The 25,632-nt window shown below is 39.5% G+C and overlaps 1 protein-coding gene across 4 annotated transcripts in view; it reads left to right on the top strand.

Annotated features, from left to right (window-relative positions):
- The window catches only part of pald1a (phosphatase domain containing paladin 1a), a 55,075-nt gene extending 32,628 nt beyond the window's left edge, over positions 1–22,447 (top strand). For all 4 annotated transcript variants that reach the window (XM_005736429.1, XM_005736428.1, XM_005736427.1 and 1 more), the window contains exons 19-20: positions 9,323–9,478; positions 20,754–22,447. In XM_005736429.1, the coding sequence (XP_005736486.1) occupies positions 9,323–9,478; positions 20,754–20,903 (306 nt within the window). In that variant the 3' untranslated portion in view covers positions 20,904–22,447. The remainder of the gene's footprint in view (positions 1–9,322; positions 9,479–20,753) is intronic.
- Positions 22,448–25,632: the final 3,185 nt, after the last annotated feature.

The raw sequence follows: 25,632 nt of genomic DNA, 5'->3' as shown, positions 1-25,632 counted from the left end.
AGTCTCTGAGTAGGCCCTGCTGATGAGCCCTGTCTCCTCCTGTGGCTTCTATAATCTCTGCTCCCCAGACGAATCATGTATTTCTGCTTGCTCTATTGTCAAAAAGATTGACCTTGCTTAATCAAAAGCCTGTTTATTTTGCATTCTTTTCTTTAGTTCTCCATCATATTAATTCTGTTTTAAGGTGTAATTTGGGGTTAAATTCCTTTTGATTGTTCACTATAACTGTTATAGGTTCAGTGTAAATGTCAAGTAAAATAAGATCTGTATTGTGATACAATTAAAAATCCTCATGGATTGTTAAAGGCTAAATGGAAAGACTGAATACCGATATATATGTACTGTACAATATGTGGCTTGAAACTGCTTTTAACTTCTGAGTGACTGGGAAAAAAGGAGGATTAGAATCTGTAGAAACCATTAACATAAAGGCACCTTCGTCTCCTCCTCTCTCTGGCTGCGGCATGAGTTCTTTTCTGTTTTAAAAAGGAGTTTTTCATATTATGTTGATCCAGTCCTGAGACTGGAGGCCGAATGATGTATAGCTTTGATTGTTTTGCCATGGCCAAACTGGCAGAGGCTTTCTGGATGGATGCTCAGGTGTTCATAAAAAAGTGCAAGTTAAAAAAAGGTTCTGAGGCTCAAGCAGCCTAAAGGAATATAAAAGAAATGCATTCATATACTTCTCTCATTTTTACATCTACTGGAGGATGAATAAGCGTGGTTTTGAAAAAAATATACCCACTGACCACTTTGTTAAGTACACCTTTTCAGCTGATTGCTAATGCTGAATTTTTAATCAGCCAATCACAAGGCAGTAAATCAAAGCATTTAGGTATGTACACACAGTTATGACAACCTTTTGAAGTTCAAATGCTACATTAGAATTAAGGTCATTTAGTTGATTTTGAGCGTGAGATGTTTTTTTATGCTAGATAGACTTGCCTGATCTGCTGGGATTTTCCCTCAGAAACCATCTCTAAGGTTTACAGACAATAATCCGAAAATATGAGAAAACATCCAGTGACCAGCCAATAATGTCGTGCTGATACTTGAGGTCAGAGGAGAGTGGCCACACTGCTTTGAGTTAATAATAAGGTAACAATAGCTCAAATAAGCAATGTATAACAACCCAGGTCTGCAGAAAAGCATCTCTAAATGCACAAGGTTATATGAAAGATATCATAAAAACTAAACCAACCAATAGGCTTAGAGCAGATCAAAGAGTTAAGTAGTTACAATGTTACAACTCAGATATCTTATAGGACATATTAATTGTTATTCTAATTAGATCAAGGTCTAACATACCAACCTGCCTTACTCATTGTAGCCTTGTGAGCATCATAACTAACATATTAGATGTAAAAACATGCTTTGTGCTCATGTTTGACTATGAAACAACCTCTAGTGAATTCTAGATGGTGGCATCTGAGAAAAGGCAAGAGCAATAGATCTTACTGGGGATGACTTTCTAATGCAGTCTCTTTTGTGTGTATGTGTGCTTATCTACACAGACACACACGCCACATTTGTTTGTGTGTATAAACAAAGAGCCTAGTTTAGTGCAGCCCTGATTGTTAGAGGACATGGTTTGGATACCCACAACATTGTGTAAATCCTGGAAAGCTGGAGCTTTGTTGCGTGTCCTCATATTGTTTCCTATGTATTTCCTGGCTCTACTTCTACAAAAAAAAAAGAACATAAGACTTCTTTGTCTTAATTTCTGTTAGCATACATTTTCAGTAAGCTGTGCCAACAACTTTCAAGTTATCTTTTAAAACATTCACCTGGATGGAAAGCAGTTTTGTTAAATTGCTGTCCGCCTCTGGTTTAAAATCAGCATGTGCAGCCTGCTTGACTTTGAGATGTCTGTGCATTGAGTTGAGAAGCCGTGTGTAGGCTGCCTGTTCACTTGGACAAGTTGGAGTTTGGCTTAGGATTTGAGTGGGAGGTTTTTCTTGTAGAATCTGATGAATGGCTGTTTGTGCAAACTTGTGTGGTGAGGGCCAATATGGATTGGCCTTTTTACCCCTGCAACCCCATCAGCTGGTAATTGGCACCATATGTCAGACAGGCAGACCATAATATGCACTTCTCAGCTTGGTCCTTACCCATATGAGTCAAGAGACAGGTTAACCTTCAGCACTGGACTCCCAAACTAGATAAGTCATGCTTTATTAAAAGTTAAAAAATACCAGTGTACATATTTTGTTTTGCTTGTTTTCTGCTGAAAATGGTCAAAACCCACAAATTTAAATGTTTCACTCGTCACAAACCAGCCTTACCATCACGACTTGTAAGCAGCTGTAACCTAGAAACAAAACCCCTAAAATACATTAGGTGTTTTTATTACTGTTTGTATGATATTGAACAACTTCAATGTGTGAAGTCATTTTGCCTTTAACATGCTCCGCTGGTAGAATGGCCGCTAGTAAGACTAGATTAGTTGGTCACGCTTCAAGAACTATGGATGATGAAGCATCCCAGCTACAGTCCCACAGAGGCCGATGGCTCAGTCGTCTTGGTGTGTTCAGGCCAGTAAATGGACGTTTGAAGACAACTATCAGGACGACATATCCAATAATTGCTTTTCTAATCCTCTAGTAAAAGGGAAAAATCATTTTCAAACTGCTTGATGTTTTTGTCAGGGTTAAGAGACTGTATGGCACGCTGGCCTGTGATGTGTCAGTACTGTCAGTGAGTTTTTGCCTGAGAGATTCATGGCAAGAGATGGACAGAAATTCTATCACCCTGAAAAACCCTGGCGGGCAAAATGTTAGTGGTTTGATAAATGAATAACACTAGCTACACAGTAATTGACTTGCCTGTCAGCCTGTGTTTGTGTGTAGGTGTGACTGGAGGTGCACATTATCACTGTGATTTTAGTCTTTAAGCAAGCACAGATCCAATCATTGCTGCCTCGTGTTGTGTTTAGATTTTCAGATTGACAATTTGACCCTTCGTCGGGAACGTGGGATTGCTCAACATCTGGAACACTTTTATACCAAACCTTATGAGGCACAGTATTTCTATTTACACAACACATAGGCACAGGTCCGGCAGCATATTTCACATGTTGGTGGCGTAACTACAGCTGCAGGCTATGACGCTTATACAGGGATTATCGTGAACCTTTGTCTGAGCCTCGTCTGATGTGTTAGAATTGAAAACAGAGACAGAAAAAACGTGTCTGCTGTTGTATTAAATCACTCACAATCACATATCAGTGCACGTTTCACTTCAGACAATGCAAAAAGAAATTGCTGCATAGAGCTGAAGCTGCCTACAGCACGCACCATCTTTCTAAAGCATAAAGCTAATAAGAGAGACAAAGAATAAAACGCTGAAATCACAAATGCTGTAAAACACAGGGATTCCTTTTATGAACTGCTTAATGCTCCTTTAAAATTCAACACATTGTTAAATTGATTGATGTGCCACTTAAAGAAGAAATGTAAGACATCTGACTCAAAAATGTTAAGCAGGTGTGGTTACAGTGCATTTGCATCCACTTCAAATGTTTAAGAAGCAGAGTGTGCGCTGTTCGGCAGTCAGATTACCTGAGAAGTTTGGAGTTGTTTTGCTGAGACTTTGTGCGTGCACAGTGGTGGAGTGGCCTCATAGTGCGAAGGTTCTTTTATGGCGTATGCTTGCTTCTTGAGCCCAGGTTTCTTCCCACAGTTCAAAGACACACTGGTTAGGTAAATTGGTGATTCTGAATTGCTTGTAGGAGTGGATGTGAGAGTGTGAGGTAGTCTGTCTCGCTGTGGTAGCCCTGTTAACCCTGTGATAGACTGCTGACCCATCCAGGGTGAATGTCTTACTGAATAGTGGTTTGCAGTAGATGTTTTGATAAATATTGTGGCTATGTTTGAGTCATTTTTAATGTACTGTGCCCACATCTTGCACGTACGGTATCTCCATCCTGAATAGTGTATTCCCATCTGCTTCTCTTTTGGATTTTAATTACAGGTCTTATTATTTTTTCTTGTGGTGTTGTTAATTATTATTTGACATTTTTTGTCCTCTGGTATAGATTTTAAGTTTTGGGTGCTATTACAATTATTAAAAGTGTTGAGGAAATTTCCTATTATATTACACTTTTCTTTGATATACTTAAACTTTCTGCAGAGTAACACAAAACTGCAGCCCTCATTTCTTTATATTTTGCTAGAGTAATAGGAGCCGGGTGCAGTGATTTACTGAAATATGTGCAAACACACATGGAAATAAAGCATATAAGACAAAAACAGAATTTGTATAATTTGAATAACCTTGAAAGTCAAAATTACAACTAAAGAAATGGAAAGAAAAGTGTTTTTCTGACAGGCTCTACTAACAGCCTGACGATAACATTTAAAATTGGTTGTTTGGCGTGTTGTCTGTTATCACAACACTGGTTCATCTGTTGAGTTCGGTGCCCTTTTTATGCTTGAATGACTCATAGATCAGTGTTATGTGGTTCATAGTGTTATGCGTTTTTTGTTGTTGTTTTTTTTTCAGGTATGTTTTGGTGACAGTGGATTTGGGTATGCATATAGTGTGTTTCACATGCTGTACATGCATCTAACATGACATAACCCAATAAATTCTTATTATCTGGGATACTAGTGCTGAAAAGACCTAGATAAGGCACTTCCAGTCAGGTAGTTAACTGTGTGTCTCCCTTGTGAGTGTTTGTGCAGTAATAACATTTTTTAAACGCTTTCCCACTTTCACATTGTCCTCGCTCAGAAGTCAGCCAACCAGCATTCCTGGACTCTCTCAACAATAGTATGTGTTTGGCCAGTCTCCCTTCTCATTCAGGGCTGAGGAGCACTCAGGACATTCATTATTGCACCTCAGCAGCTGGTTGAATTATAGCTTTAACCTCTGATAGTCCAAATGGGCTGACCAGTCACCCTCTTTGTTCTTAAAAAACCAGAGATTTTGATGTAATTCTCAGTTACACCCCTTTTTTCTAATGCCATCAACTCAGGAGAAATCTTTCTACTTAACGTGCAATAGCTGGAGAATTTTAAGAAACCTGACTACCTTCTTCTCAACAAAGCGAGCAAGAAGTAGTTCTTAGATTAAAAAAAGAAAAATGCTGAGCAAAGAGTAAAGAATTGTCCCAGTAGCTAAAAATGTTATATACGCAAATCTAAAACCTTCAAGACTGACTTGTTTCCACAAAAAAGCTCTCTTTCTTTACCACAACCTTTCTAACATTGTCTTCTGATGGAATTTCTGATTGTGCTCAAGAGGCCGTTGAACCGCACACATGGCACTGCTGATGCAGACAGACAGATGGCAGCCAGCAAATTAGAGCACAGGAGATTGTTGAGGTGTGAATTATGTAATCCTTGCAAACTGAGCTTGTGTGTGTAAGTGTGTGTGTTTGCATGTGTGAGTGAGGGAGAGAGACACAGAGAGAGAGAGTCAGTTGCAGTGGTAGGTGCCAGGCTTTGGCATTGTAGTTTTTCAGGCTAAGAAAGGAAATGCTGAAAGCCCCATGGGGGTGCAGGGTGCACAGGGTAATCAGGTTCACATGCGTTCACCTGCCCTCTGGCTGTAGTCAGTGTTAACTTAGGAATATTGAAAAAAACTAGGTGTGCATATTCTTCGTCTTTCTTCCCCTTCCTTTGGGGGAGTTGATAAACAGACAGCACATCCATTGTTTGCCTAAGTCTGGTTTCTCTACCACTCTGCTGCAGATGCTTGGAAAACCGGGATCCAACCACAGCTGTTTGGGAATGGACAGGAAACCCCTTTCACCCCCCTTTCTGTCTGCTGCGTCATTCAGCTCTGGAATGATTGCATTATGGTGTGCACATTTCAAATTACCCAAAGTTTTAGCCCACCTACTCATATTCTCTGTACAGCTCCCTAAATGCCTTTGTTGCACACCGGGAGCAGATAACCTTTTCATTCAGCTTCATTCATCAAAAACAAAGACCACTGCGAAAAAGCATCATTAAACCATACTGCACTTCTCCAAGCACTTACTTTCTCTTAACCCCCACTGACATGGTATTCAATCCAGTATGTGCCTGGATGGCAGACCTTGTCACTTTGTTTTCTGGCAGTGCTAAAGGCTTCTAAGTAATCAGAAGGAAGAAGCCAAAAAGGGAAAGCACCTTAACACTGTCTCGGCACTCTGATGAAAGCCTTTCAGCATTCATCCAGCCTATAATTGAAAAAACAACTCAAATAATAAACTTTGAAAGAGATTGCATGTAATAGCTCAAAATCTGCTACAGAGGTCTGCCTTTGTTTGGTGTCTTTGTTTTATGTCTATCTTTAACTCCAATATTTTGTATTTTAATTTGTTCAATAATTACTGCAGGGTTTTTAGAGGATTAGTCAGAAACATAATAAACCAATTTTTTTTTTCAAAAGAAGAATTTAATTAATACATTCATTTTTATACATTTTATGTCCAACGTTTGCCTGGCTTTCCCTCCTCGAGACAGTGAATTGGATTTGTGAAAATACTGTTTTCTTGTCTCTTGAATAACAACAGGGGAGCATCATATACTTTAGATGATTGCTAAGTACTCTAGTGTACTCTATGAAAGTAATTATCACAAGAATAGCCATGTAACTATTGTAGTTATTTAAAAAGAGTGGAGGTGAAGAGTTGGATAAAACACAGGGGTAAACAGCTATTGTGAAAATTAGGTTGTACCTGTTGATAATTGCATGTTTTGAGCAGTTTCGCCTGATGACTTACCAACTGCCAACTGGTAATGGGTTTCTTGAGCAGATAAAAGGGAAGAAAAAATGGAAAAACATCATTGGGTATTGCATCTGTTGAGAAAGTATATCACACACAGCATGAAGCTGTCTAGGCACAAGTAATTTATGTGTCACCCAAATTGTTTAATTGCAAGGTATTTGAAGGCTATTTAAGATAGAATTTTTGGGTGTTTGGTCTGTTTCATTGTATATGATGTCATGAATGAGCAGGATAGATGCATTTCATCACAATTTAACTTCAAGAAGTTTATATTTTTTCTATATGCATATACGGTTTATATGAATTACAATACTGCATGTTAACACAAAATCAAATGAGTCAACTCACCTCAGTGTTTTTGGTGCTGCTTTTAGCCTTCTTAGCTTGAATCTGCTGCCATTAAAATCTTACTGACAAACAGACAAAGTGAATGACCCAAACCAGAAGTAAACAGAGAGTAGGTATTTTAATTTAACACAGTCCTGTGAAAAACTCAAAACACTATTACTGCTTCCATAGGAATTAAGACAGTAAGTAAGTAGCAGCCAGGTGCTTGCTAATCAAATGCACTTGAGGAAGCAGAACCCAGCACAGTACTTCTTCGGTTTGTATTGGAACAAACCACAAGATTTCTGCAAAAATGTCCTTTGAACGGATGAGACCAAAGTGGAGGTGTTTAGCTCAGCACCATGTTTGGTGAAAACCAAACACAGCATATCAGCACAATTAGCTCATACCAAACGTCAAGCGTAGTGATGGAGGGTTGATTTTGTGCTTGTTTTGTAGCCACAAGATTCGGGCAGCTTGTAGTCATTGAGTACTCTTCTGTATACCAAAATATTCTTGAGTCAACTGTGAGGCCATTTGTCCGATGGGAACTCGGATGTAACTGAGTCATACAACAGGACATTGATCCCAAGCACAGCAGCAATTCTCTAGAAGAATGGCTGAAGAAAACAACCCCCTCCACAACTAATAGTGCAAACCCTAGTTAGTTAATCTGTACTGTGTCCTGACATTTGTATCCCACTGAAGTTTGTTATACTGCAGGAGAGGGTTAAATGTGCATCGTTCAACATGACTATTATAGTTTTTGACAGCTGGTTCTTTGTTTACCAAGCAGATAGCTGAAATCCGCGAATGCTTGAGACCCCCTCTGAAAACGCTTATAAATGCCTATTCTAACAGTTCAAAACCAAATATATCTTAAACTATCATTCTAAACACTTAAATATAATTTCAAAGTCATCTTACAACATTACCCTTAAAAATATACATCTTACAGCTATGCACGAACACTCCTATAATGGTGGAAGCTAACCTGAAAACCTTTAGGAGTTGACTGTGGTCCTGCTTCTTCTTCTTTGGCAGAAAGCCTTAGAAATCTGCTTCCTGTACATCGCTGTTGAAAACTGCTGGTATAATTTTCATGGCTTCTTGAAGATGATGTAAAAATTGGCGAAGAGACAAATTTTCCGTGAATAATTTGGAGTTAAGTTCCACAAAAAAAATTGAATAGGCAAATCCGCAAATACCTAACCATGAACAGGCGGGCCTTGGCCATATATGACGTATTATTTGTCAACACTTCACCAAAGCTGGACTTCTAGGACTAGAGTTACTTTAACTAAAGGCTTAAAATTTACTTATTTAATTTTAGAAGTTAAAAATTACCCTTTGGAATACTGATATGAACCCCTTATCCATTATGATAATTTGCTTTTGCTTTGCCTTCATATTAATGTCAGCCTTAATCTGCACTCACTAACCTCTATTACATTTTGTGCACGTATTTTTCTCACAAATCCTTCATTTGAGATTTGATAATTGTGGGAGTGAGGAAAAACCACTCTTCCCTGTGATCCGCAGGCTGCAACCTGACATTTAATTCCATTTGTGATTAAATTAGGGAAGCTGAACACTGTGATATGACAGCTTGCCACTTTTCGGAACAAATTATATGAAACCCACAAAGAATTGAAGATATTAAATGTCTGGCATTTAAAACCTTTGGACAGTTTTCTAGCAACATGTATCTGCTATTTTAGGCATGACACTAATTGAGACCTATTTTATTTTTAAAATGTAAAACTGCAAAAGTTCAAATTGGACTAAATTATTGTGTAGTGATGTTGTGCCCGTTGCAACAAGATTAGAAAACTGTTGATAACTAATCTTCACAAATGTTATGCTGCTGTCGATGCAGTTTAGAGGATATACACTCTATCGGTGAAAGTGATAACTTGATGGAGTCTGTGACTAAACAACGGTGTGTCATGCAGTACTGAAGTTTGTGAGCAGGGGTGATAATGAAGCTGAAAAAGTTACGCAAGAAATCACTCTGCTGTTCTTATCATGTTTTCTGTCATTGTCTTCTGTAGTTCGGTAAAATTTTGTAAATATTTCCATTAAAGATGTTCCTTCAGTGATTTGAACACTGTGCCTCCATCAAGGCAGATTTGATGGCAAGAATGCTCAATATTATACAATACAATCTAAAAATGGATGCTGTTTACAACAGTTTCTTCCACATTGGTAAAATGTCATGTCCTTTGCTCACTTACCCTAATATGCTTTTGTTTACTCTTTTTTTTTCTTTAGATCAAAAGTGGTAAGACAGAGAAGGAGTGTCAGCAGCTTCTCCTGAAAAGCCTGCAGTATCTGGAGCGCTACATTTACCTCATCCTCTTCAACACATACCTGCATCTAGAGAAGAAGGACTCGTGGCAGCGCTCTTTCACACTTTGGATGGAACAGGTACAAGATTTCTGCCCTGCTTTTACTGTCTCCTCGTCTATACATAAGCATTTTATATACATGAGATTGGATTCGTTTTAGGTCCATCAATGGATTAAAAGGTTTGGTGAGTGAGATGCAAGGAAAAAAAGATTTGTTTGTTTCATGGTTTCCTTCATTCAACAATCAACTGCATTTAAAAACAGTCAGAATATCAGAAGCATTAGTTTGTGAATCTGCTAATGCTAATATCCCACTAAGGAAAACAGTGGTTAGAGCACGATTAATATTGTTCTAACAGAGAACCAGTGACCTTGCGATCTTGTCATTTTTGACATCATTGCTTTGAAGACAGGGACCACTTACAGTCAGTCAGTTGTTGTCTTCCCAGCAAATTTTGTGCGTCAAGATGGGGATAAAACTATAGCAGACTGATAGCAATCAGTCTGCTATCAGTCTGCGATCAGTTTGAGATTGAATGGGGTCAAGTTAGAAATTGCATGCAATCTATTTGTGATAATATAGGTGCAAACTGACTCAGATTGACTGCATTTTGTTGGCAATATGTCTGCGTTTATAAATAAATGGCAGTCATTTGGAAGACTTCTCCAATCTTTGTGAGCGTAATTGCAGTCGGACTGCAGTTTTTTGGAGAGAGGTTGGCTCCTACCAAGTGACTTGTGAAATCGCCTAATGATTGAAAGTGGTCACTCAGAGGCTATGGATGCTGCATGCGTACCCCTCTTGGCAACCAGCTTTCCCTGAAACTACCTGAAATCAATTACTGAATGCAAAAAAAAAAAGTCAATTTGATGACGAGGCAACCACTAATTTTTCCTAGTCACAAGGAGATTAGCATTCTGTTCTTAGTCTAGTATAATTGAGCCATTACTGTATTAGTCTGGCAGTGCCTTCAAACATGCAGGTTTTCAAGTCTAATATGCACCTTAGCATTGTCGGTATATAACGCAGTAACATGCAAATGACATTTATCATTAGCCTAATATAGAAAAAGCAGGAAACAGGAAATCAGTAACAGATGTTTTTTTCTGCATGCTCCATTTTTGCACATTGTAAGCTTGTTACCACAGATTCATAATAGTTTTCCTCCAGGAATTTACAAGCTGGTTCTGATTCCTTTGAGGCCTGATTCTTGACACACTCAACCTCATATTGTCTCAGCTCTGTGCTTTTGTTGTCACATTAATCGTTTAGCCAGCTGTGCCTCTACAGTAAAAGTCGAGAATTTATGTGCATTCCAAGCAAATGAGTAGTCTGTAAGTGTTACACAAAACACACACACACAGCAATTAAAATTTATTTTGCAATATGTTAAAATCACATAACAGGAAAAGCAAAAACGGACTAAGCAATTTTGCTGTGATCAGCCCACGGGTGGAGGATTTTAAATATAAAGGAACATTGTGTTTAATTTATAATTTTCCTGCATTCGGTTTTAATTAAAGATGTTAGATGTCTTGTTTTTTGCCCGCCTTTTCACTAAGCTCTTCAAAAACCTGCAGCCTCCTTCCACGGAGCAGGCATCATTGTCAACTTCACAATATGTTGTGTCCTCAGGCTAAATCATGAAAGTTTAATGTCTAGAATCACCGTGTCAGAATGAAGTCGCTAAAACTTATGATCAAAAGCAATCAAACAAGCCTTGGTCATGTTTGGACACGATATGTTCGACATTGAGCTCAAAGGCTATTTCCCATTCTTCTTCATGAGGAGACAGTCTGGAGGTGGGCCCTGGAATGTTTAAAAATTGCTGAATGAAAATCTCTTCCTTCTTTGTCCTTCTTGGGGTGGATTAGACTCAAAGGAAAAACTGAGAATTCCAAAATAGACTGGAACAATCGTTGTGAAAACAATTGTCACAGAAATATGCGCGGTCGATCGGGGCATATTCTTCCTGTTATGAATAGCAAATATATGTGGTGCATCAGGGTGACTCTAATGGCCCAGTTATGCCATGAGAAAATAGAGGCATACACACTAGGGATATGGAGATACTTCTGCAAAGCTGGCAACGAACACATTAATACCATTAAAATATCATATAAAAATGATGTTTCTGTATTTTGATGTATAGCTAACCCTGTTGGTAATTGTTGATATTCCAAAAATACCTTCCAAAGTACCTGTTGAGTTGGAAATATAATAAAAAAAACAATCATTTTGTGCTATTACATTAAATGTCTACCATACTGAGGAAAATGCTCCCTTCAGTTTATTGTATGTCCCAAAGAGCATTTTTCAGATTACAAAAAAAGGGAAAAAAATATGAAGGCTTTCAGTTATTTTTTTAATTAAACTATTTAACAGAGAGTCCTCTGGAAGGTTTTCTTTAAATTCATTCTGAAGGGGCATTCACACATGTAGCAGTGTAGTGTGTAGCTACTGCGGGTCCCAATCCTGGATTAATGGGGAGGGTTGCATCAGGAAAGACATCCTATCTAAATTCTCCAGGTGAAGGAGGACACACTGAAGGTTGGTGTCACAAAAGTGAATGCTAGGGATAACATAACTTGATCTGCTGTGGCGACCCCAAACGGGACCAGCTGACAGAAGAAGATCTTTTTTTAAGGATTTTTCTGTGCAGAGTTTGGATGTTTCACCGTGGCTTGTGGTTCTCTTTGGGTACTAGGGCTCCCTCCGCAGTCTGAAGACTGTCAGATGTATGAATGCGATGTTGAATGGTCATCTGTATCTCTGTGTTGGCTCTATGATAGACTGGTGACCTGTCCAGGGTTTACCCCACCTTGCTATGCATGACAGCGGTTATAGGCTCCTGCCCTCCTGCAACCCTCAACTGGATAAGCGATGAATGGGTTGTATTTTTATTGTCTTTTAACACCCCACTGACTTACAGTGGCAGCTTGTCCACAGAGGCTGTGAAGTCAAAAATAGTTGGGATGAGTTCCATGCAGATAATAAATGTTCTTATAAATTAATTTCAGATTAATAAAAGGATAACCCAGCGTCATCAGGATTTCTATTAAATTGACTTTTTGTCATAATTTATAACGTGGTTCAGTTTGTTAAAACACAACCTTAAAACCTAAGTGATAAGATGGCTGTGGGCCTGCCTGAGCAGAAAACCAAAAATGACTGAGCACATCTATTTAGATGAGCCAGTACAGTAAACTGTCACCTCTATGGGCAGTGGCCAGGTCTAGAAGGAAACAAGATAGGTATATCACAGCCATTTTTCAACTACACCTCTGCCATCAAATGAGCCACAGACTTTTGTTGAGGTCTGTCTGCTTTCACTAGAACATTCAAACCCCCTTTTTGACATTCTAAAATGTAAAGCATCGTCAAGATATAAAGATCAGATAAAATGAAAATTTGCGGGGCTGCATCAACAATGTAAATTTAGTACAATATATGTACTTGTTTTTCTTGTACATTTAAAAAGCCTACACATAGCTCCAGTATCTCCAAGATAATGTGAAAATCCTGGAGTACATGAAATCTCATGCTATAATGATTGATTTGTGTTGCGGAAAATAGTCATTTTTCAAAAAGACTGGCACTTTACGTACTGGGAACAGAGGAAAATATAAATAAAAGCCTGATAGTTCCACAGGGTTCTGTGCTAGGACCAGTTCTATTTATATTATACACGCTTCATTAGGCACTTTTATTAGAAGGCATAGCATACATTTTCATTGCATAGCATACATCATTCATGCCGATGATACCCAGCTTTATCCAGCTGTGGAGTCATGTAACACACCAATTAGTTTAACTACAGGATGGTCTTAAAGACATAAAGACCTAGATGATCTCTAATTTCTTGCCTCTAAATTAGGATAAAACTGAGGTTACTGCCTGAGCCTGGTTCTACCAGAGGTTTCTTCCTGTTAAAAGGAAGTTTTACCTTCACACTGTGACCAAGTGGTTACTCGGCAGGGGTCGTCTGATTGTTGGTGTTTTCCTCTGTATTATTGTAAGGTCTTTACCTTACCAAATAAACCTTGACGTGACTGTTGTTGTGATCAAATTGAATTGAATTGTCACTGATATGAACAAATGGCACTTTTTCAGTTTTTATTATTTAATCCATTTTAGATGTATTTTACTTTGTGCTGTTAACAGAAAGGGAGATTCTGTAATCACAAGTGAAAAACTACAGACTTGTGGCACGTTATTGATAATTAGCTGATAATTTGTTTGTTGCTAACTCATATCAGTGCTACATACAGTGCAGTGTTAATATGCGGATCACTCCACACTGAAACTCATCTTAAAGAAAGTTCTCTTTGCTGCTGCGCTTTTGGGAGCTGCTACTTCACATAAATCGAGTTTCCCTGATGACCAGAACTGACAGCATAATCAATGTGACAGTTCCTTTGCTTCATGTTAACAAATTACGCCAAACGGTGGATGACTCAGAAACTTTTTTGCATGTTTTTTCTTAGCCTTTCTCATTCTCCTACTTACATTTTATATGTATATTTACAGAAGCTGTGAGAAAGTATTATAATATGCAGATGTGGGATAACATTTGACAATGATTGTCGCAGCACCAGACATAGTTTGAGTGACAGATGATATCTGGGAAGTGCAAGTATATCATTAAAATGAATGTTGTCACTCCTTTATCACCCCATACATACAAAAGGCAGATATTGATTTAAACCTGTCAGACTCGGGCCTGAGCAGCATTTGGCATTAAGGTGGGAATTAGATGTCATCTTAAAGAGATCTTGAAGGACTTGAAGGCTTGAAGATATTGCAGTGATGTCAGCTACAGCTGTGACGGTAGTGACAAAGACATTCAAACATCCAAATATCTCAGTTTTTTCCTTTATCCTCTTTTTAAAGAATTATCTCAAAATATCAGTATTTCTGTCACCACCATCAGTATTGTGATGTGTTTACTAGCCTACTTGGAGCACAATCTGGCAGTAGCCCAGCCAATCGGCCCCAACCAACCTCGGGGCATAATCGTTAGCCTATCACCAGTGACCGTGGCAGGACCGTTAATGACAAACTGCAGTGCCACAGGCAGCAGTCGGGGGGTCATCACTATCGCTGGTCACGCTTTTGAAGCCATGGTTACACAACCTGTCAGCTCAGAGTGGTACATTCTGTCCTGCATCCTACATTGGCTGTATGTACGTGGGTATGTGTGTGGACTAATTTGATCTCTACAGCCACTAAAAGCAAGAGCACAGTGTTCCCAGTCATTCAGGGTAGCATCCTTTGCTTTTTATATATTTAATATATTTTGCCCTTTTGCTTTTGTCATAACTATATGTTCTGAAGATGAGGATGCTTTCACAATATAATATTACAACTACCCACTATTTCCACAGTTACACTTGTAGGCAGATTTTTCAAGGTACTTGGCAGAGAATTTATTCTGAGCTAGACTATTTCAGAGTTTTCTGTGACTTCATGTTAATCCAGACCGGCTCGATGATATTGAGATATAGGCATAACATTTGGTGCAGGACTCCATGTTCTTCTTCTAGCTAAAGATAGTTCTTTGTGACTCTCTGTGTCAGGATTTTCGGGTTTATTGTGATGCTGCTAAAGAAATTTGGGAGCGATCTGATGCCTCCGTGACATTTATGCATTGTGTGATGGATAAAAAACATAAACGTGCATATTTGTCAAAGTTTTTAAATAGATGTTGCTCACTGGAGAAGAGCCAGAAGTTAAATTGGCACATTGGGACAAATACTGTACTTCATTGGGCAATGGCCATGGCAGTGTATTGAGATGAGAGTGAAAACTTCAGATTCGATTTTGAAATTGAAATCTATGTTTGCTAATCAAAAGTGCGGGCCTTTACACAATAGCTCGACTTGTGTACAGTGCATACCGCAGATGCCTGCAGAAGTAGTACCCTATCAGTCACTCCAGCTGTTTTGATGTGTGGCACAGAGGCCTCCCTGTCCCCCCCTGCACCGGGCTGGTATGTGCAGCCTTTGAGATAGCCGGCTGTGGGAAAGACCTCCTCGCTGCCCTGCCCCCCACCGCTCCACAGCACCATTTGTGAGCTCTTCAATGAAACATGAAAGATATCTCACCAGCAGCTCTGCTTGCTGTCACCCAGGAAGCTTGTCGCCACACGCCAACAACTTCAAGGCCACTTTACAAACAGAGAGCACCAGAGGGAGGCATGATGCTACAGTTTAGCCTCAAATAACAAATCTGATTTAAATTGTTTGACTTTGAGGTTTTTATGTTTTGTTTTTGTACAGTGTGGATGGGAACTTAATTTAGTTTTGTTACAGTAATGTCCCAGGAATCCGTGAGAACGTTAAAGTTGTTCATTTTATTTATAGTTATAAAAGTCACTAAAAGTAAGAAGAGTTACTGTAATCCTCAAAAAGATTTTTGTGTGGTAGCAAGTTGTCAGGGTATCACAACTTGTTTTCAAGCACTTTTGTGTCCAGGTGTACAGAGACTGAAAAGGATGTGATGAAAAGAAAACCGTCACAATGTCAGTGTGCAATGTTTTCTGAGATTGAAGAAGATAAATATTACATCTGGAATATCTGGAATTACTTATTGCAGAAGGGGATCGCTATTGTTTCACACTTGCATCTATTTCTTTAATTGCTATGACACAGACACTGTTATATGACCTCAGCTTTCAGTGACCTCCAGCCCTCTGCATTGCTTAATGTTGGTGGTGTGGGCAGGGAATGGTGTGAGCAGTACAAAAGGAAGAAAAAGTGCAGCAACACAGCCTTGATTTCCCCCTTTCCCTTGTTCTCCAGTGATCGTACATCAAGCGCTTCATTCATTCAATCTGCCGTCCTTCAGCATAATTAACAAGATGCCAAATTCGATTTCAGGGCAGTACTACTTCATTTTTCTTTTATCTTGTCACACTAGATTCTACGTTGACTTGTCGTCCTGTCTTTGGGTACAAAGTTACTTTACATTACAAATTATTTGTAATATTTGTATATAGTAATATTAATGAGCCTGACTGTTTTTTGGAGATGGTAAACTAAGCATCCCTACACTTGCTTAACTCCTTAGCCAAAGAACACAACTTCTTCAAGGTACTGGGTCTACCCTGATTTACTTTTTCAGTGACTACCCACATCTTGTGGCTATAGATGATGATAGGAACGTGGTCATGTATTAACCTCTTCAGATTAGAGAGTCAGTTTTAAAAGTATCGAGTGTGTCAGAATCGGACTTTATTAAAGCGGTGCTTAGCACTGTTTCCTCACAGCAAGAGGGCCCTGGGCTCAAGTATAGTCTGGGGTCTTTTTCGGTTTAGGTTCCATGTCTGTGTTCCACATGTCTGGGGGTTCTTTCCTGGTACTCTGGTTTTCTCCCACATTCTTAGCAACACACATGGCGTTTGGTTAATTGGTGATTCTATATCTACTGTAGGTGTGAATAGTTGTCTGTCTTTTTGTGTGAGTACTGTGAAAGTTTAAAGCCTGGCCAGGGTGTACCCCTCCTCTTGCCCCATGACAGCTGGGATAAGCCTCGCCCTCCCCCCACAACCCTGAACTGGATAAGCAGAAGAAAACAGACAGATGGATTTTGCTGTAAGAGTTTTGTAAGTGGATTCTTTTTTGTTTGCCACATTGAAATTCCTTCTGCTGCAACAGCTGAATTAGTCTGACTGCAGCTGGCATCCACTGTGAAGTCACACGCTTTACTGGATTTATCTTTTTTTTGTAAAACAAGAGAATAATGAAGAAAACTGGATCAACACCAACAGCTTTGACTCCACAAAGACCGTATGCAGTCACTGTCATCCCCCTAATATGCTCTTTTGGGCCTCCCTAAGTTGACGTTTTGTATTTTCTGATGTTTCATACATTACTTATTTGGACAGGCAGGCTCTGGGGTGGATGAGTCAGGCTATGCATGTTAACAGCACAAATCCAGAGATTCATGTGGGCGTCAAATCGACTGACTAATGGTTCCGCTGCACTAAGTCAGTTTCTCCTATCAAAATACTCATGCAGCTTTTGAACTGTTAGCTGTCCACGAACTCATAGCACACATTAGGGCAGGGATAGCTCCGTAGGTAGAGTGGTGGCCCCATGATCGGAAGGTCGGGGGTTCGACTCCACTGAACGGCTACCCTGAGGTACCCCTGAGCTAGGTACCGTCCCTACACACTGCTCCCCGGACGCTGCACTGGTGGCTGCCCACTGCTTCACTGGGTGAATGGGTTAAATGCAGAGGAACTATTTCCCTATGGGGACTAACACACACACTTTACACTTTACTTTACAAACATTAGAGGTACATGACTGCATGAGCTAGTTATTAAAAAGCTGTATTAAGACGGGACAATAGAGGCTACGTGATCACTCATTTCCAACTTAAAGAACCAAGCCAGTGCCGACTGCACAAAAGCAGAAGTTATGTGATATGTATTTAAGGTTTGAATTTTGCATTGTAAGCAAGTAGATAATCCAGACCACACTTTGTGGTGCACGTGTTTATTTCTGCACAAAGCTGGCCGGCTAAGCTGTAATCACTGTTAGTGAAAGGGATATCTTGATACTATTATTCCTCTTCATTGTTCCCATATGTCTTCTTCAGCATTTACCTGACAGCCTACTTTTAAAAGGGTTTCCAGCAGCACGTACGTACAGGATTCCCTCGTAGCCCTGAGAATATGACCACAATTATATTGCTCATTTTTGTTTAGCATGCAAATTTGCTCCCTCAAACACTGTCCTTATTTACCCTGATGTTCAAAAAGTTTCTCTCTCTCTCTACTCCAAAATTTGCAGCTTCCTTGACTGCCTCAGGAGAAAAAGGGAGAGGTTAAATTGGCAATGCGTTTTAGGCCACGTTACTTCCACTGAGTCATTCCCTGGATGTCCTTTAGGGCTATATAGACCAGATTTAGGTTCAGCTGAGTCCTGTATCGATTTCAGTCTCAGCCTGCATAATGGAAGAGATGACTCTGAATGCTTTTGTGCCTTTCAAGGAATCCAGCACAATTTTTCTTTATTACTTTTTTTTTTTTTTTACATGTGGGAATTGAACTTCACAGTCCAGTGCATTGCACTGAGGCTTCTCCTTCAAAGTAAAATGGGCAAACTGGGGCACTCGTCATAGGGCAGTTAAAGGCTTTTGCAGGGAAGTCGGCTTTGACTGGGTTTTGTTTTTATTTGTTTATGTTGCTTACCTTTATGGCCAGATGTTTCTGGTTGTCTTTGGTGTTTCCCATCAGTCGTAACAGACCGTGAGTCAGTATGACCTACTGCTTAACACCGAACTCTCAGGAGGCAGATATGTTCTCATTCATTCAGGAAAGATTCAGACAAAGTCCACTGAGCATATACTCTTCCCGTGGTGCTGTTCCATTACAGCAGGGATTTGGGTACTTATAAGTGAGGTAATTGGTGTAAATTAAGTAAAGCATTGCACTCAATTAGGCTCACATAAATATTGGACTGCTTTTGCTGTTGACTTCATTCACACAAACACTGTCGGTGGTGACCTGACATGCGAGTTATTGGCTTTAAAAATTTCAAGAAAATCTCCTGCTAACAGACTCTGAAAAAAACACCTAGTGCAAACTTCCATTATTTCTGTGAGTTTTAAGCATGGCTGCTATTTATAGAGCCCTACCTGGAAGCCTTGTTCTGACCACTTGCATGTGAACTGTGCAATTTCACGAGTTCAGGAAGAAAATATTGACTTTGTGTCAAACTTACCAGAGCTTCATTTCGTGACTCATTTTGTAATGAGTTACAAACGAAACACCTAATACATAGCACTTCAAGCGTGGAGGAAGAACATCATTTTCTTTCTTTCTTTCTTTCTTTTTGGATAGGGCTGAGATTCTGTGAATTCGTCACTCAAAGTCAGATTTTTACCGTGATGTTAACTGTAATGCCCTGAGGGAGCGTGTCCTTTAAAAACCATGTGAAATGTGGTGTGCGCCTTTGTGCCATTGTGCTTCAGCAGTCCGAGGAGGCAGGAGTGGTTTTTTTTGTGACATCTAGACAATCTTTTTATGCCACCACCTTTACTGCCCAGATTGGGCTCTCTGTGACTTTGTCCTCTTCCCCTAAAATGAAATTCAAGTTGTCAGTGGGGTCACGCTTTTGCAAAGGAAATGAGACCACAAGTGTTCATATTATCTAAAAATGGCCTTGAAAGAGGTAAAGTTTTTGATTTTTATGATTGTGGAAACTTTGAGATGACTGATGTGGACAGAAAGCATAAGGGGTGACTCACTGTTGTTATGATGATTTGAAAAATCGCCCTATTCTTTGAGCCACCATCACTGCTTCAGCCTGACTAGAACATGCGTGGGCATACTCAGGTCTACAGGTACAAATGCTACTTGCACTTATTAAAAAAATAAATACAAGCTATTTATATTGACTTCCCGATAGGGGATGATTCACCTTTCAGTTCGTCTCTGAAGTCATTTCGACTTTCAATAGCAATTCTTTTTTTTATTTTTTATTTTTTACAAACTATTTGAAGTTTAATGCAATAAATGTGGGGCTAATTAACTATATCCGAGGAAGACTCTTAAATGAATAACTAGTTGTACTCAGTGCCACATGCAATTTTGTATATATTTACATTTTTATATTAAGCTTAAAGTAATTAAAATGATTTACATTTTAAACATCTGGAAGCTCGTTTTGGCTGCTCACTTATTTGCATGGGGTTGCCAAATGAGATGATCTGAGTATTTGAGACTGAAGAGGATGGATGATATGTTATAATATAACTCTTAAAAAGTCAATTCTGCTTCTCTAAAAGGGTACTTTCGTTACTTTCAGTAGTATTGTAACTGTAAAAAATGCTGGAATTAAAGGAGCAGAGCCTGCTATGTTCTGGGAAAAATGCTTGTTCCTACATTTCCCACAATCCAAAGTCAGTAATTCTCAATAATTTCATTAAACGCTTTATTTCCTAGTAAAAGTCCTTGATGACCTTGATGTCATCGTAATGTCATCAGGATTTTTTAAAGCTCCCCCCAGAACCAATGAGGACACTATTCAGCTGATTTTACAGGCTGATTTGGTTTCCGCTTGATTTTTTTTTTTATTGCTCTGATTATGCCTGAAAATAAGTACGGTCTTAATATTTTTACCCAAGTGACACAACCGAATTCTTTTTCAGCCACTTCTCCAAACCCGGAGTTGAGCCCTGGTCTTTCATTATAACAGCTGCGCATCTAGCAGCCATCAGAAACCATGCTGAAAAAGTGGAAGTCCATGTGTTTGTGTGGTCACAAAGGACAAGAAGAGAAAAAAAAATCTTGGCACGCCATATCGCCTGTTCATTAATATTTTGTGCGTTTCTGTGGTAGGTGGCTGCCAGAGCCGGAGTTTATGACATCCTCAACCAGCTGGGCTTCTCTGAGTTTGAAAACCCGAGGGACACGCCACTGGCCAGGCTGCGCTGCCGCTGGCAACAGCAAAACATTCTGTCACTTCCTTTCCGCGGGGAGTTCATCTGAGAGGGGATCACTGTGAATACGCCAAAATAGTACTGTGCTTTTCAGAATAAAAGACATTTCCAATAACATAGTTATGCCTTCTGTATTTACCCTTATTTTCTGTATATCTTCACAACACCTGTTGTTTAATGTTACTGCTTTTTTCCTTTTTTTCTCACTTGTGATGTTAACAGTTTTTAGATTTTAATTTTAGCAAGATTCTGCTTCTGTATTGGAAGTTGTGCCTTTACATCAGTGAATTTATTAATGTACTAATTTGTACATGTTTAGGTTATTTTTTTCTTAAAATCCCAGTAAAATTATGCTCACTTGCGACAGCTCTTTGAAACTTCAGCTGGAACTAGAGTTAAATGTTGTTATGGAGGAGGAGATCAGAAAATTCTAACAATTTATGTCACTGTGCATCTGTTCCACTTTTTCAGAAGAGTCCCTATGTACATATGGAAGCTGTCAGTATTTAAATAACTGTGCTGTTGAGTTTTCCAAACGTTATTTGATAAGAGGATTTTGAGCGTTGCAAAGATGCTAAAATATGACAGCACTTATATGTTCCTCTGTTGTACCTGATTTTTGTTTTTTTGTTTTTTTACGTTTGATTATATCTGTCATGATACAGGTACTAACATTTTTATGTGTTACATTTGACTTTGAAGCGCTCTGTGTTTTTTTTTGTTTTTAAACTTTGTTTAAAGCTGTAAAATTACTTCTGTCATGTGATGTGATTCTGCATTCTTCCTTCTTGTCAAAACATGGTCCACATACATATTACCAATAATGCAAATCCGCCTTCCTACACAGCCTCAAGCTGCTCACCTGCAGCTTGATGCAATAGAAGCCCGCAAAGCTTTAAAGCACCTTTGATGTGTACATTTGGAGGCGTTACTTTTATACCACCTTGGCTTGGGGAGCTTAAATTTATGGATGGAAACAGCATCTGCAGATATTTGGTGTGACTTGGATTTTTTTTTTTTTAAATACACTTAGTGTTTATTGATGTGGATAAATACACCATTCCATAACTGCAGCTGATGTTCATTTCTTCAGTGGAGGGAAACAGCTGCATGATTCACTGTTTAGAACAAGAGTTTAAAGTTGCATTGTCTTTCAAACATTTACATCATTGTTTTCTCTGAATGCATGACAACACCAGATCTGTAGAGTAACTTTAACCCTGCAGGATTTCTTTAAAGTCTTGACATGTTCTTTGTTTGAGCATGTTACCGCTATATTATGAATCCTGCCTTAAAACCAGAAAGATAAGCAAAAATCAAAGGATCAAAAATTATCAATCGTTCCTCCAGATACCTGTCATTCTTGTTTGTTTCAGTGTGGCATTGCATAATGAAAGTGTACCCTTCAAGTTATCAAAAACATTGCAGTGATTGAAAATGGGAAGAAATTTAAAATACACAGTTTGTGTTGGAACATCTAATACCCATCTTTGTGATTCTTGATTAAACGCACAAATGTGGAGGTTGTATACTAAGAGATCCTGATATCTTAGCTAGGCTTTTAATTTAATTGTTTTTTTTTTCTTTTTTAACAGGCGCTCTTCACAGAGTAAATTTCTTTTATTTGCTGTATTTACCAATTATTTTCTTGTTTGGAAGCTAAAATAAATATTTCAGATAGATCTAACAGAGTTTCTGCTTTTGATATCTTTTTTTTTTACGTGGAGAAACCTAAAACTTATCCATCTGCACCAAGGATTCGGATTTTTGTGTGTAGGAGGGTTTTATGATTTTATTTTGCACACTACTGTCCTCTGTGCCTTGTTTTATTGAAGCTTCTGAAGTCTCCTGCGATGGAGCCAAATGATTGTCTTCCCTCCTCGGTTTCCTTTCTTTTTTCCGCCTTATCTCAGCATCATCTTTTGCTGCAGATACGCACCGCTGAGAACCCTCTCGTATATCCGCGAGGCCTCTTTGTTTTGTGTCGGTGCCAACCTCGGAGAGCAGGACAGGTTATGAGCATCGAGCAGCGTACGTTTACCCAAAACAGATGATTCATTGTTGGGCTGAAATCTTAACATATTCCATACACAGTAATAAAGAGCTTAGGCAGATCAAAAGACTAATCTGAGTTGCGTTTTGATGTGGACAGGTAAGGTCTTAATTAAAAAAATATGGTCAGTCTTTCAACAATGGAGGCCTGTGTGAGGATTAAAAGCCACCAGCCGGCACATCAGTGAAGCACACTTGGCTTCGCTGGCCTGCTTTGAAAGTCTGATATCCCAGATCACTTCCCGTCTTGTAAGTGCATAGCAGGCTTATCTTCGGGACTACGGAAGTTGTTAGGACTTTATCACACCACAGCCTATCCTGAATTATTGTAAATGGAAACAAAGTGAGCCAGATTGAAAGGCTTCCTGTAGAGTTTGAGACTTTATGAGCTAATTCATCCCTCTTAGTGAGCGGGTTGGCAGGCCCTGAGGCACAGATAAATTCACCATAACACTTATTGTACACTGTTACTCTTTACCAATGGAGAAAAATTGGCAGATATGGAGAAGGTCTATTCAGTTGCAGCATGTGGCCAACTGGACTCCAGGTCAAGATAAGCCCAGGACATGAGGACCATGCTTGGATGATATAGCGGCCGCTCGCCTTTGAAATTCTTTCCAAACTCATTGAGATACTCCCCAATGTGAAACTCAAGCTAGTGGTTCTGAAGGATCCAGAAATTGCAGCAGACAAAGAGTGGCATTCATAGGTGAGCAGCAAGAGGGGATGTAATGAACTTCATGTGAAAAGCTTCCCCCTGCAGATGAGAGAGTTGCTGAGGACAGGAGGCATCATGCCGGTGTAAGGGGTTCATGGGTGCATTGCCATCCTCTTTGATTGTTCTTGTGTGTATAAAGGCCGCCTTAAAAAACACCTCGGGAACTCAAGTCTCAAACCTCTCAGGGATTTGATCAATATTAATAAGATTGTTAAGACCTTGCTCTTAAATCTTCTCTGGCAAATACGTGTCTGGGCCTTCATTTACCGTGAGCAATAATACACAATCCCTGTTAGGTTATTACACACACTACTGATCCAGGTAAAGTATCAACTGGCATGATAAAAAGTACTGATTGGATTGATAGTGAGCTTTTAAATGCTTATTCCTATTCCCATTTGATCTTTTGGGATACATCCCCATGACTAAGGCTTTCTTATTTAGAGGTAGGGGTTCAAAGCATGGGTGATTTGTTGAATTGTTGAATGAGTTTAAGCAGACTACATGGAAATAAAAGTAATATAGTGGAGCCACTGGTAACACTCGTTATAGTAAAAGTCTCCATTAGGTTGCAGGGCATTCAGACGTAACCAAGACGACCTGCTGAAGTTCAAACTGAGCTTCAGAAAAGGGAAGAAAGGTTATTTAAGTGACTTTGAGCATGGTATGGTTATTGGTGTCAGACAGGCTTGTGTGAATCTACTGGGATTTCCCACACAGCCAGCGTTTACAGAGAATTGTCTGGAAAGGAGAAAATAGCAAACGAGCATCGTTTTTTTGGGGTGAAATGCTTTATTGATGCTAGAGATCAGAGGGGAATGGTCAGACTGCTTCTAGCTAATAGTAAGACAACAAGTACCCCTGAATGAGGCATGTAGAAGATCGTCTCTGAATGCATGTTAAACCCTGTAGTAGATGGGCTACAAGAGCAGAAGACCATACTCTGCACTACTTCTGTCAGCTAGGAACAGGAAACTACGTTAAGGCTACAATTTGCACCAGCTCTCCAAAAGTGGACAATAGACATTTCGAACGTTTTATCAGGTTGGATGAGCCTCCGTTTCTGCTGTAAAATCCAGATGGTAGACTCAGAATATAGCGTTAATAAAATGAACGTTTGGATCCATCCTGCCTTGAATCAATAGTTGAGGCTACTGCTAGCAGTGCGATGCTGTGTGGGGATATTTTACAGTGCAAAAGTATTTGGCCCCCTTGAACTTTTCCACATTTTGTCACATTACAGCCGCAAACATAAATCAATTTTGGAATTCCACATGAAAGACCAATACAAAGTGGTGTACACGTGAGAAGTGGAACGAAAATCATACATGATTCCAAACGGTTTTTACAAATAAATAACTGAAAAGTGGGGTGTGCGTAATTATTCAGCCCCCTTTGGTCTGAGTGCAGTCAGTTGCCCATAGACATTGCCTGATGAGTGCTAATGACTAAATAGAGTGCACTTGTGTGTAATCTAATGTCAGTACAAATACAGCTGCTCTGTGACGGCCTCAGAGGTTGTCTAAGAGAATATTGGGAGCAACAACACCATGAAGTCCAAAGAACACACCACACAGGTCAGGGATAAAGTTATTGAGAAATTTATAGCAGGCTTAGGCTACGAAAAGATTTCCCAAGCCTTGAATATCCCACGGAGCACTGTTCAAGTGATCATTCAGAAATGGAAGGAGTATGGCACAACTGTAAACCTACCAAGACAAGGCCGTCCTCCTAAACTCACAGGCCGAACATGGAGAGCGCTGATCAGAAATGCAGCCAAGAGGCCCATGGTGACTCTGGACGAGCTGCAGAGATCTACAGCTCAGGTGGGGGAATCTGTCCATAGGACAACTATTAGTTGTGCACTGCATAAAGTTGGCCTTTATGGAAGAGTGGCAAGAAGAAAGCCATTGTTAACAGAAAACCATAAGAAGTCCTGTTTGCAGTTTGCCACAAGCCATGTGGGGGACACAGCAAACATGTGGAAGAAGGTGCTCTGGTCAGATGA

Source organism: Pundamilia nyererei, unplaced genomic scaffold (genome assembly GCF_000239375.1).
Source record: "Pundamilia nyererei isolate P.nyererei 1_Seehausen unplaced genomic scaffold, PunNye1.0 scaffold00069, whole genome shotgun sequence".
In the NCBI taxonomy this organism is placed as follows: Eukaryota; Metazoa; Chordata; class Actinopteri; order Cichliformes; family Cichlidae; genus Pundamilia; species Pundamilia nyererei.
This window is presented reverse-complemented; position numbering and strand designations above follow the sequence as displayed.